The sequence below is a fragment of the Misgurnus anguillicaudatus genome, chromosome 11 (genome assembly GCF_027580225.2).
Source record: "Misgurnus anguillicaudatus chromosome 11, ASM2758022v2, whole genome shotgun sequence".
Taxonomy (NCBI): Eukaryota; Metazoa; Chordata; class Actinopteri; order Cypriniformes; family Cobitidae; genus Misgurnus; species Misgurnus anguillicaudatus.
In genome coordinates this window covers 28,990,314-29,004,445 of record NC_073347.2, presented here as the reverse complement: position 1 = coordinate 29,004,445, position 14,132 = coordinate 28,990,314, and the positions used below count along the sequence as shown (strand labels likewise).

Below are 14,132 nucleotides of genomic sequence, written 5' to 3'. Positions count from 1 at the left end.
CATGTAACAATCTTTAAATAGGGAAAACATGAAAGTGATTGGTGGCTTCTAAATTCATCCCTGTTTGGATCCTAAGGAATGAATGGGGTTAGCCTAAATGCTAATACATTCACGACGTACTGTACAAAGATTAAATGTATGCAATGAAAAAAGATAGGTATGTATTCATTCGTCTAAGTTGAGGTAAAATATTAGAAAAACAGTGGTGTTGTCCTTTAAGCCAATCTTTGTATTATTTACTAAATAGATTTTAGAAAGTAATAAGTAATTAAATTAAAAAAATTTTTTTTGAGAGAGTAATCTGTAGAGTAATCTAATTACATGATTGAAGATGTAATAAGCCAACACAAACTAAACCCAACACTGCTCGTCACCATAGTTTTTGGAATTACTTATCGCTAGATAACTAAACCGCGTTTTAGCCGCATAACATCGTTTATGGTAACAGTAATTTCGCAATATTTTTTTGTGGACATTTAGAAAATAATGCTAAAGTTTTTTTATTCTTTAACAGGACAACGCTAAATCTTTAGTGGAAATGCAGCTTCTGTTTCACTCTTTCTGTCTCTCTCTTTACTGATGGCTGTTGTGTAGACGTGAGGTTAGATGTTTATGCGAAATGAAATCATTTTATTGAGATGGTGTCCCGCCGCTATACGATCCAGACGTATAATTTAACATGATTAGTGTTTTTGTGAGTTCTGTTCTTTACTGAAATGAGGGCTAATTCAGATTTTTGTACCTAGTTGAAGCTGTGCTACAGTGAATAGCTCAATGGTTCGTCTATTAGAACGACCTTTGCAATCACACGTCTTTGTTGAGTTCATTTAATGAACATCACATCTTGGTTCTCTTTGTTCAGTGTCATTTATTTCAAATAAATTATACTGTGATAACAAATTATTATTTTAATAGCTTCATTTCACATTCAATTATGAATAAGTAGGCAGTCCCAAACAACTGCATCTCACATTATTAAAACAATAACATGCAATATGGGTCATTCTACAAAAAAGGTGGAAATGCTTGTCCCTTGCTTTTGCAGACCCCTTAATCATTTAATTTGACCCAATAATCCCATAATGATATATATTTAATGAATATAGACTGTCCTTAAAATTATGAAAGAGTTTATTTATTTAATTTTCTCTTTTTTCCTTTTTTAAACTTTTTTTTTAAATGTCTAGTCCTGAAAATTGCCCTGTCCCTTTGATCATACATGTAAGTTGAACTGTGTACTTATTATTTAAAACCATGTTTTTTTATAAAAAAAAATCTAATTTACATGTACCTTTAACCCTGTATGAATTTACTACAACACTGAAATGGTAAAAATACAGTATTAATATGAATAATATCAAATAAATATTTGTCCCCCAAATTTATGTCATTGGTGTTACCCTACCCAAAGCACTTTTATTTTGAAACAATGCATCAGCTCTTTGAAGTTTTTCATGGGTCAAGAGGTCAGTGGAAGAAGTGCAGTGGAGGAAGGCAATTTTTTTGAGATGTCTTATCTTATTTGTCTAAAATATCATGATATATCTAAGAATTTTGAGATAAGATTTTTTTGGATGTCATTAGTGTTACTCTTTTTTTATAGATGGGAGTGTTAAGATCTTTACATAAAAATACATTATACTGAATAAGTATGTGATTGTTACATGTCTGATGAAATAGCACATGGCTAATGTCAGCCATTTTGTCAAAATATTATTTTTTCTGTAAATTGTCATTGGTGTTAGCATCATTGGTGTTACCGTCATTAGTGTTACTTCTCTAATGAGTCTTCCTTAGCACTATTCCTTTAACTGACCAACATAAAAGCATAAAAACAAAACAAGATGGAAAATTTTATGAAAGTTTGTAAGTTTTATCATATTCATTATCTATTATTATATTCCAATTTTGTCATTGGTGTTACATTGTGTCATTGATGTTAAACCAAGTTTTGGTGTTATGAATGTATTTTCTTGTACTTTCTAGTAATATTTTGTTTTTGATATGGGATGTAAGACATTGTTGATATTTCAGTCTTTGCATCAAAGCCTTTTTGTTTGAATATTTTTGTTTTTGTTGGTTTTAAAGAAAAAAGTCAAACTGAGAATCAAATAATTTCATACAATGCTGGGTAAAGATGAAGAATTTAATTAAACAAATATTTATAAATACACATGCTGTAATGAGAAAAAAATATTTAGTATCAACATTAATGTTGTTTAAATCACAGGTAACACCAATGACAAATAAACTCATGGATTCTTTATTAAAATGTATTAAAAAGTAAAAAATAGACTAAGCCCCCCTCCCCCTTTGCGGATTCATCCATTTGACAAGTTAATTAATGCTATTAAAGAAGTTTTGGGTATGTTGAAAGAAGTTCATTTAAGCAAATTTCCATCACCCGAATTCCACCTTTTCTGTAGAATGACCCATATACAGTAGGAAACATATAAATGAACGTGTGTTTTTCTCCCTTTATCCCAAAACATCCTCCTATACTCAGACTTCCAGGAGTCGACCTTTGACCTGAAGAAGCTTCCAAGTTGCCGGTTTGAAGCCATGGATCATTTCCACAAGTGTTTCCTGATAGTGAAGTTAAGAAGAGAGCAGGTGCTTGAGGAGAAAGAGACAGATGAGGAGAGACAGCGGGACTGGAGGGCTGTACGTGTGGATCTGGTCGCTCCTCCCATTGAACGCTTTGCTTACGCCATGCTTGGATGGACCGGCTCAACGGTAAGAAAAACTATAGCTACATTTAAACATCACTTGATATAAATAATGTTTGGTTTTCGTGATGGGGACACATTCTGGTATTGATGGTCTTTGCTCTTTAAAATCGATCTTCTAAAATAAATAGTTGAAATGTTGTGTGTTAGGTAGTAGAGTCTTCTTCTACGTAACTATTTATTAAGATATTTAACAGTAACACACTTCTCTTCCCCGACACACCTTCTCTTTTGTTACTGTCCCTAAAATCTCTTATATTCATAGTAGAATGACTCTAGGGAGTGAACAGAGACAGATACAGTTTGACTTGAGCTGTTTATAGACGACCCCTAACCTTGGGCCACAGCTCTGATGTCTCCCGAGTCAGTTCTGCAGGACGTCTGGTCCACCCGGATGCTCAACCTATCAGCTGTAATTACATTCTTTTGCTAACCGCCTCCTGGGTTCGCCATCCCATGATGCTTTTCAGCACCCTTGGCATGCGTGCGATCAACCCAGCCATCACCGCACTGCTTCGAAAGGGAACGGAGATAAAGAAAGAGCAGAAATATGTCTCCGAGGCTTATCATAATTAATAAATCATACCATTCACTGAAACTAATTAGCAGTTCAGAATACTATAAATCTAATTTATGCACTCATTCATTTATTCATTCCCTCTATGTCCTCATGTGTTTTTGGATATTTCACAGCATGCGCTAATAGTGTTTGTTTCTAGATGAAATAGCCGTGACCTAAAGGAGCTTAAGATAATGACAGAAACATTTAGACTCATGTTTGTTTGAATGAGGACATTTAAATGGGTCTGCTGGTCATGATAAGTCTCTTAAAAGAGATTCATGTTGCTAAACACAGAACAACAACAGCGGGCTGCATTAATATTGTTTATTCAGGTTAGGTCTGAATCTCATACGACTGTGCGACGCATGGGAATTATACAAACACGAAAAAATAAACTCCATTAAACTTTTTTGCTTTAGTGGCTTTGCCACATAATTGATAAGACTATTATTAAATCTACCTCTAACCCTAAAATTTCATCCTAATTTTTCTTCTTCCTCTCCAACCACCTTTAGACACAATGAGTAATGCCAGTTTCATGTGGAAATATGTTACAGTTTCATGTTAACTTTAAGTTGTAGTACAAGTACCAGGACTAGACCTTAAAGGAACAGTATGTAAGAAATTTATATTAATTAATCATAAAATGGCCCTGATATGTCATTAGACATTAAGAAATCATTTTCATTTTAAATACTTATATCACTGACAACAGTGGTATGGCCAGGATATTGTCATTTAAAAAATGGAGTTGCAGCCCTCAACTGATATTTATGTTGTCATGTTGTGTATTGGCCACCAGTTGTGTGATTGCAGTACCAGTTTTAGCCACAAGTTTTGTGATTGCAACACCAGTTTTGGCCACAATCCTATATACTGTTCCTTTAATTATATTAGAACATTTAACAAACATAGCTTATAAAAACATTACGAGACAAAACACTGATATATTTTAAAGAGTACATGTGAAGAGTTTGGTTCCAAAACGCGATAAAAGCTATTTAAAAAGAAAATTAGTTTACCACCAAAATCAGTATTGTATCTGGTCAGTATTAAAAAGTCAGTTTTTATTTTTACACAGAATATGATATCCGCCGTGTTAGGGGCCAGTCACACCAAAAGCGCTTTAAACGCTTGGAAACGCAAGGTGCGACGCACTGCCTTTTTAAAAAAAGAGCAGTGCGACGCGGCTTTTCATATTGCTAAGCAACCATCGAGTCAGCTGTCTTGTCAATCAAATATTGATGCGTGAGCGCTCTTTTGCTGTTAACTGTCATATTAGCAGAAACTTTAAAAAGAGGGCGCTTGCTCTGACCTTGTTTGAGGGTGAGAGGTGCACAAACACGCAGGAGAGAGTGAGCGAGTGGAGTCCGGTTCTTCAAAGCAACTGTAAACTTCCCTCACCACAACGTAAGGCCCGCCTCTCCCCTCATTCGATTGGACAATGTAAAGACGCGAATGACGTCAGGCGCTTCTCCGCTCAGCGCTCCTTCAAAAACGCGTGTGCGGCAGGCGGCAAAAAAACGCAAGGCGCTCGGCGCGCATAAACAGCGCGCAAACGCGCCCTGCCCATAGAATATCATTCAAAAAAGGCGCCTGCAACTGCCATAAACGCTTTTGGTGTGACTGGCCCCTTATTCTGTCATCTTTTCTGCTTTTTTCCAAAACGTGACAAACGGCAGTCCTCCTTCTATGCAGAATGCAATAAATCCACTTAATCAATAACAGCACACCATTTCACTCACTGTAAACAACAACGGCAGTGTGTTGAATACACACAGAATCCTTGTTTTCCTCATCTACTTTGTACTTCGTGATCAACAAACAAACAAAAACTAAATAATATTTTTGATGGCATTGATAAACCTGTGGTGGTTTTCTGTGGCGGGAAGAAACGTAAGCCGTCAAAATCGAATAATTTATGTGAGCGAAGGAAAAATGCCGGCTGTTGCTTGTTCTCACACGACAGCATCAAGCTTCTGTCATGCTAACACATTGACCCCAGGAGATCTCATGAAAAACTTTACATTATTTTACTCGAAGTCAACAAAAATTGAGCAGGAACAAAATATTTTACAGCTGATCGTTGTCAAAAAAGTTCAACGACGACGTACCAAGTATAACAGCAGCAATGACAGTGTTCTTAATATGACAAGTGTTTTGATTAATGCCATTAATGTTTATTGTTTTTAATCAGTGTATACCACTAGTCAACTAAATGAATATAACATGGCAAAGATGAATGCTCATTTATATATTGATTCAATAGATTTAGCATTTTGAAGGGGGGAAAAACTTGTCATGGATTTATTGCATTTTGAGGAAAAAAGAATCAGTTTTTTAATAAATCTTTGAAAATCAAATTATGGATTTGAATGTTTAATGTTATTATAGCCTAAAGATGCTATGTGAAAGTTTGTAACAGAAAATAGTGGTTTTCATCTTGTCACTTTCTTGGTATAGAAAACACATTTTTACCAAAATTAGTCAAAATGGATTTAATGCGTTTTGGAACCAAATTCTTCATATTATAGTTTGAGCTCAAAATACCCCACAGATTATTTGTTACAGCATGTGCAAAATGCCCCTATTTGGGTGATTTTCGCTGTTTTCATGTGTGCACCTTTAAATGCAAATGAGCTACAGCTCCAATTTCTTTACCAACAGACAGTGAGCATGTTTAGTTAAAAATAAATCTTGATTCCTGTAAATGCAGTCTGAGACAAAGTATCTTTAGTTGCATTAGTGCTATAATCAGTGTTGGCCCATGACTATACTTCCGAGGGGCGCAAATTCAAAATATGTGTTCGTTGCGTCATATTAACCTTGTGCATTCGGGATGCGTGGGTCGTCTCATAACCTTATATTTAATAAAAGCGGGACCTGCAGGATGTGCATCATGCATAATTTCAAAATACGTGCCTGCTGCACATGCGTTAAAAGTTGCGACAAGCTTCGCATTGTGCGTTCTCAAAAAAAGTCACCGGGCACCACTGGCTACAATGTGCTAACAAATACACATTTAAAAAAACCTCTCAGTCAGTGGCCATGGGTGGGGCTTTGTTTGTGTGACATCACATTAACAGGAGAATCATTACAGCATGTCTAATGAGACTGCTTTGGTTTAATGGGGATTAAAAAAGTAGTTGGTTGATTTTTTTTGTAGGGTTTTTGTGTTCACACACTGCCAACACACATTTATGTCCAAACACCTTAGACAAAGTAAATTTTGCATAATATGTGCACTTTAAGATATTTTTAGTTAAGACAGCTCAAACATGCATTTTAATCTAAGACTGGGAAACCGCCCCTAGAAGTTTAAATGTGTGCTTCTTTCTATCATTTTTTTCTTAGCTGTTTGAAAGAGATTTGAGAAGATTTGCCAGACTGGAAAGAGGAAAACTGTTGGATAATCATGTGCTGTATGACAAAGCAACGGTAGGACACATTCACCTCACACGTCTCTTTATAACCACAGGGGTAAATACATTCATCCCTCACAAATTGTGGACTCACACTCTTTTTAAAATACTTTTATTTATCCCAGTTTATTGATCAAGGTGGAATCGCCTGTTTGACCAATGATAGGGTGACCATATTTTAGTTTTTAAAAAGAGGACAGTGAGGGTCAGAGGCAGACGAACACCTGCTATGGACAGCATTTTCACCTGGTCTCACAAAGTACATTAGTCAGTTAGGGTGTATTCACACCTACCTTGTTTGGTTCGATTCAATCGAACTCAAGTTCGTTTCCCCCCTTGGTGCGGACCTTTTGGGCAGGTGTGAATACAGCAATCGAACTCTGGTGCGGACCAAACAACCGCACCGAGACCCAGCTGAAGAGGTGGTCTCGGTCCGGTTCCAAACGAACTCTGGTACGGTTCGTTTAAGGTGTGAACATGTACCGACCTCGATTCGCACCAAATGTATTATATTATTGTTATTCTGCTAGTGGGAGACGCGCTATCAAGCAGTTTATGTCGTGCATATACTGTACGGCAATGATTTTGAATACCTTTATTGTAATAATAAACGTTTTATTTCTTTGCTTAACTTAGGTGAGTTTGTGCATGTTTTATATTGTTGTAGTTTTATATTCATATATATATATGCAAGCTAATCATTTGTTTCGAAAAATCTAAGGATCTTAAGATTTATTTATGTTATAAGGCGGGTACAATGGTTTCCGCCTATTCCTATTGTTTAATATAAGCGAGTAATTTAACTAATATAATGTTGTTCTGTTTTAATAAAAATAATAATAAACACATACTAAGCATTATGGAAAATTATGAGACGCGCTATCAAGGTACAGTGTTTTCCGCCTATTCCTATTGTTTAATATAAGCGAGTAATTTAACTAATTTAATGTTGTTCTGTTTTAATAAAAATAATAATAAACACATACACATTATGGAAAATTATGCGCTATCAAGCAGTTTATTTCGTGCATATACTGTAAGGCAATGATTTTGAATACCTTTATTGTAATAGCAGAATATTATGCATACAAACAGCGCATCTAAATCCGCGTAATTTAACTTTTTTCCGCAATCGCGGAACAAAACGCAAAATCAAAAGAAATGTCTTGCCAACCTGCATTATTTATTTCATGGCAAAATAATATCAGTAATTTAAAATGTCTTATTATATTTTTTATAAAATTATCTAATATTCTTAGATACAGAGTAAGACAACTTGGTAAACATTTCTGGCTTTATTTTACTTCAATCTTTCTCCAGCACCCTGCACCCCATCACCAGCAACACCGCGCCGCACACATATAACAGTCAATCAAAATCTCCTGTGCACATTACTACATTTTTTTTACGTTTTTAATTGTTATCTAGTATAATTAATTATTTTTATGAGGATACATACGTGAAAGGTCTTTGTGAGCTGCGTGTCGCATCTGCTGTCTCACATAAATTACAAAAACTGGGTGAAGCAATGTCATAATGCATTTCAATTTACTGTTTTAGTCCTTATATTAAAGTTGTTGAAAATTTGGGACACAAAAGAAAGGCATCTGTCCACTACCATCTCCTCTCAGCGTTAGCAAACTTGTGCATGCTGTCAGCGCGTGAAGACCGATCTTTTTCCTTTAAGGCTTTGAACTTGAATGGTCCGGTCACATACACGCATAATAATAAAACAAAAAATAAACACACATTATAGGGAAAATGTAGCTTTGGACTTGTGGCTATTGTGCATTACTGTAGGTAAGTAATTTTCAAACTTTTTAAGAAACAACCATAAGAAACAAGATTACGCAACGCACCTCTCTCAGTGTTGGCGATAAGGATTGATTCATATATTCTCATTATTATCAAGCATTTATAAAATATTTATGCGCCCTACGTGGTTAATTATTTTAATAACATTTTCCTTAAACCATCTTGGCAAACCACTGTATGACAGTTGTCTAGGTTAAATAAAAAACAAACAGTGTATCTGTATCTTGAGGTTGTATTTATTTTTCATATGTTCATTTTGTTTCTCTGTTCTTAATATATCACTGACTGTTTACTTATTATTTAATTACTTGAGAACTTCTCATTTAATATTTTACACGCATTGGTATCGTAATTGGAGAGAAAAAATATCTATTTTTGTGCAAATTTCTAAAAATTACTGCCACGCAATTACTGCATCGCAAAAATCACAAAAATAAATCGCGAAATCCTGGAGGGACTGAAATAATTGTGTTTGAACAATCTGAATAGTTATATTTGTATGAATAATGAAAGCCGCGTATACAGCGCATCTCTCTATCTGTACGGCGCAAAAGCCTGATAACTTTATACCTGATACATCATCTGCACAGCGCAACTGTCAGAACATGCTGTCTATGCTGTCTTTGCAAAATATATATAATAATATAATATCGTTTAGATGAAATTATATTGTGTGCTTCTCAATATGTGTCGGTATTTTGGTTTACCTGCTGATAACACCAAATCAGTAACAGAACAAGTATTGCATTATGAATTATCTCTATTTTGCTCTTCCTGCTTTCCCCCACGTGATAATTTCTGTCCAATGAATGAATGACCTTAATACACATGTGGTTTTGTTTAAATATTTTGGTTCACTTGAAAAAAGGGCAGTGTGAATGCGAACCGCACCAAAAAATAAAAAAATAAAAAACATTTGGTCCGGACCAAAGCAAGTGAACTAGCGGACTTTCCTGGTGTGAATACACCCTTAGTTTACCAGGGGCTGATTCTAGGTAATATATTAATAATAACAGGGCTCTTAAGTTTTAACAAAAGGTCACTGAGATATTTGCAGTAGCGGCCCCTCTGCCCAACCCAATTCTCTCCAGTTTTTTCAAGCAGATTAATTTGACCTATTATTTCTGATTGTATTATATAATTAGTAAGTTTGATAAAAGACAGACAAATATAAAATATATTGTTTTATATATTTAAAAAATACAAATATATAAAAATTAAAAATATCCCCAACGGTGCTCAATGTACACCCAGGTGATAAAGTAGTCCACTCTCATATGTACTTAAAGTGCTCTATTTTCAAGCACTAATTTTGTACTTAATATACTAGAAATTCTTCTTTAGTTCTTAAGAACATCTAAGTGTAGTTTTTTTTTGAGAAACCATGAATTTTTAGTAGGCTATATTAAGTACAAAATTAGTACATGAAAATAGAGCACTTTAAGTACATTATATAAGTGTACTTTTCACCTGGACATTCTGTTAAACATACATTATTGCAGAACTTGCTCTGAGCGTGTATGTTAAATAGGCTACACATTTTATCTTATGAATGGTATTTTGTGTTGTGTTTGTTGCACATTTGATGCCTTGATGGCAGGGCAATAATAATGAAATACTCCTACTCCTGTCATTAACTTCAGGAAGCCTCGTACTTTCTTTAGTTTCAGGTAAGCTAAAGCTGTTGAAGAGTTTTTGACTGAATCATTAATTTAGTATGGAATTGTCTATATTCCCCAAAATCAGCTCTCATTGTCTTTGAATTGTAAAATCAAAATGCTAAAAAAGTGGGTTATATCTACCGCATTTATCGGATCTTGCTCTTCCAACTTCCACTTTGTTGAATCCATGTTGGCATGTTAAAGAATGTCCTTGCAGTGGGATCATATAATTTAACCAGAAATAAAACATATTAATTTCTTTCTGATTGCCTGGTAGGTGGTATGCTACTTACTTTACAAAGCTATGTTCGACTTCACGCAGCACCACAAGAAGCGACAGGTGTGTGACGACAGAGTACCACAAGAGCGATTGAAAATCAGACTCCTCCTTAAAAGGGACATATCATGAAAATCTGATTTTTTTTCCATGTTTAAGTGCTATAATTGAGTCCCCAGTGCTTCTATCAACTTAGAAAATGTGGAAAAAACAACCCAGTAACTTAGTTTTGGTAAACCATTCTCTGCAATCATGTGAAAAAATAGATCATTAAAATTTGTCTCCCCTTGTGATGTCAGAAGGGGATAATACCACCCCTTAACCTGCACTGTCCAACTACAGCACTGCCATTTAGCGCAGAGATCAGCTCATTTGCATTTAAAAGGACACACCCAAAAATGTCATATTTTTCTCACACGATTTTAACATGATATAATAAATTATCTATATGGTATTTTGAGCTAAAACTTCACATACACACTCTGGGGGCACCAAAGATTTATTTGAAATCTTGAAAAAGTCTTGTGAAATGTCCCCTTTTAAGATTTCTTGCGGTACTCTGATTGAGATGCAGTTATTTTGACCAATGTTTGCGTACCTGACCGCGGTGGCGTGCGAGAAGGCGGGACCTTAAGAGAAAGGTCAAAGCAATACAAAAACACACACAATGAATGACGACTGTAGAAAGCAAAAGCTGGATCCCAGACATTTTTCGATTTAGAAATCCCGGGCAGACACATTTTTTAAGGTCCAAAAAGTCACATGTCCGGGAAAAAGAGGATGTATGGTCACCCTACCAATAACATGCAGTGGATGGGAAAGAAAGGACAATTCAAAATATTCCTTTTTGTAGTTTTGTGTTTCTAATAGTGGTGTGGAAAGACACAAGATTGCAGATTTAAAGGATTAGTCCATTTTCTTAAAAGAAAAATCCAGATAATTTACTCACCACCATGTCATCCAGGGTGTTGATGTCTTTCTTTGTTCAGTCGAGGAAAAATTGTGTTTTTTGAGGAAAATATTGCAGGATTTTTCTAATTTTAATGGACTTTAATAGAGCACAACATTTAATACTTACCTCAACACTTAACAGTTTTTTCAACGGAGTTTCATAGGACCACAAACGATCCCAAACGAGGCATAAGGGTCTTATCTAGCAAAACGATTGTCATTTTTGACAATAAAAATAACAAATATAAACTTTTAAAGCACCACTTCTCGTCATGTAGATCCGGTCGTGATGCGCCAGCTGACCCCACTCAATACGTCATGACGTCAAGAGGTCACAGAGGACGAACGCGAAACTCCGCCCCAGTGTTTACAAGTGTGTTGAAAGAGGACCGTTCCTACGTTGTTGTATGTCAACTGATAATAATTAATGTCTTTGTGGCAGTTTATTGTTTAAAATGGTCCGCAAATGTGCGTTTTATATATGTAACACGTGACCTCTCCGTCACTACGCATTTACGTTAGGTCGCGCTGGACCGGACCTCGACGAAAAGTTGTGGTGTAAAAGTACATATTTTTTATTTTTCTTGTCAAAACTGACAATTGTTTCGCTAGATAAGACCCTAATGCCTTGTTTGGGATTGTTTATAGTCCGTTGAAAAACACTGTTAAGTGTTGAGTTAAGTGTTAAATGTTGGGCTCTATTAAAGTCCATTAAAATTAGAAAAATCCTGCAATGTTTTCCTCAAAAAACATAATTTCTTCTCGAAGAAACAAAGAACAAAGAAAGACATCAACATTTTGGATGACATGGTGGTGAGTAAATTATCTGGATTTTTCTTTTAAGAAAATTGACTAATCCTTTAAGTTCTATTGTAAATATTATGTGTGGAGAGTTTCTCCTAAATATGAATATTTTCAGCAAATTCTGTAAATGCCCAAAAGCAATTTGAATAATTTGACCTTGTTCAGAAATATACAAAATGGAGTCTGTTGTGTTTCTGATCAAATTATGAGCTTTTTAAGACGATAATTAATCGAAATTGCCTTTCTAATTGTGATAATGCACATTAGAGTCTTGTATGTTAAATAGTCGCTGCAAATATTATCATGTGGATGCTGCTGAGGTTTGGCAGGTTCATTTAGAGGTTTGCATGATTTCCTGAGTGCAATAAATTGTTGGTTATTGTGTTCTGATAAAAGAATGTTTTGCATAGAGATTTCATCCATTAACACGTTTCCACACATATACATGGGCTGTGCACACACACACACACTTACTTACGCACACACATAATATGCACTGTAATGGGAAAGAGGATTGGAAAAAATACAAAACTGATTGAAAAATAGTTTTTCTACAGAGGTGCAAATTAACTGTGGGGTGCAAATGATTTCCCTGTTCCGGCTTAAAATATATTGCCTTTTCTCCAACAATGACCAATCAGACGCTCGCTCCCGAAGGGGTGAGGCAGGCTTAGTTATGGCACTCGCCTCATATTAACATGCATTGATTTTCCTACAATTTTTCTGTAATGCAGCAATCTGTCAAAGTCGCCCCACAACGGTGGCTGTGACAGCTCGGCGGCGAGCGTCTGACAGACAATCAGGCCGGACTCCTCGGGAGGATTTCATCAATGAGCCAGTGTTAATATAATGCATCCTGTCATTGCTGGTCGTGAGGTAGAGAGACTCCAATCGCTCAATTTCTGCCTCAGATGGAGAAAGATTGATAAATGTGTGAATCTGCAGCGCTGTCTCTTTCTAAACTTTTCTTTTAACTTCTAATAGTTCATGATAATTTCTTTGCCTATAAGGCCTTCAGAGTGAAATGGGTACGGTTACTTTAGAGCAGAAATCACATTTGCAGTTATATATTATGTTCTGCATTCTCAACCAAATGCATAGAGACAAACATATGCAGTAACCATCTGGAAACTCACTTCATATGTCACATCACATCTGAATGTTTTCTGCTTTTTTTATTTCAAATCTAACTTAAAAACATTTCACTGCATTATATTTAACAGTGCAGTATACTCAACTGTATGCGAATCAAAAATTGTCCAAATGCATTCTGATGTTAGCACAGATCACCAGACTAAATCCACGGTCTAAAAACTACTAATAAAGACTTGCTGTATTCAGCCATCACATGCTAAAGAAATATTACTGTGCCGTTCACACTTGTTATTCAATAATTAGTAGCTTATGGGAGCTGTTTCGTCTTCAGTGACAGAACTGGATGAATTTGCATAAGTGCTGGGATGTAATTGGTATAATTTGAGCATGTTCTGTTATTACCGGCCCTTCATCATTCTGTAATGTGACACAGCGTCTCTGCCCAAAGAAGAGATCACTGAACTAAATTAAGCTGGGCTCACACTACAGGATTTTCGGCTCAGATTATAATTCGGATCTATCATTTAAATCAAACATGTTTGATATTTTGGATACTTTTGGTACTTTCACAATAGCCAGTGAGTGAAGCCCTTTTCACACAGACATTCCGTTAAATACACGGGAAAGGCATCCTGGATTTTTCCGCAATCCTTCGATTTTTTGTTCATTCACACTGCCATGATTACCCGGCATCTATGGTCCCGGAAAGACACGTGACCTGTTGAAAGTCCTGCCCTCTCTTCTACGCACCGTCCGAAGTTTGCATATTATTTATTATTTCTCTCTCCAGAATCGCGTGCATTTTTGTTTATGATA

At 35.7% G+C, this 14,132-nt stretch overlaps 1 protein-coding gene across 1 annotated transcript in view; it reads left to right on the top strand.

Moving 5' to 3' along the window:
* dntt (deoxynucleotidyltransferase, terminal) overlaps positions 1–14,132 on the top strand; it is a 186,249-nt gene that overhangs the window by 126,748 nt on the left and 45,369 nt on the right. The window contains exons 10-11 of the mRNA XM_073873489.1: positions 2,481–2,736; positions 6,646–6,729. Of these exons, the coding sequence (XP_073729590.1) occupies positions 2,481–2,736; positions 6,646–6,729 (340 nt within the window). The remainder of the gene's footprint in view (positions 1–2,480; positions 2,737–6,645; positions 6,730–14,132) is intronic.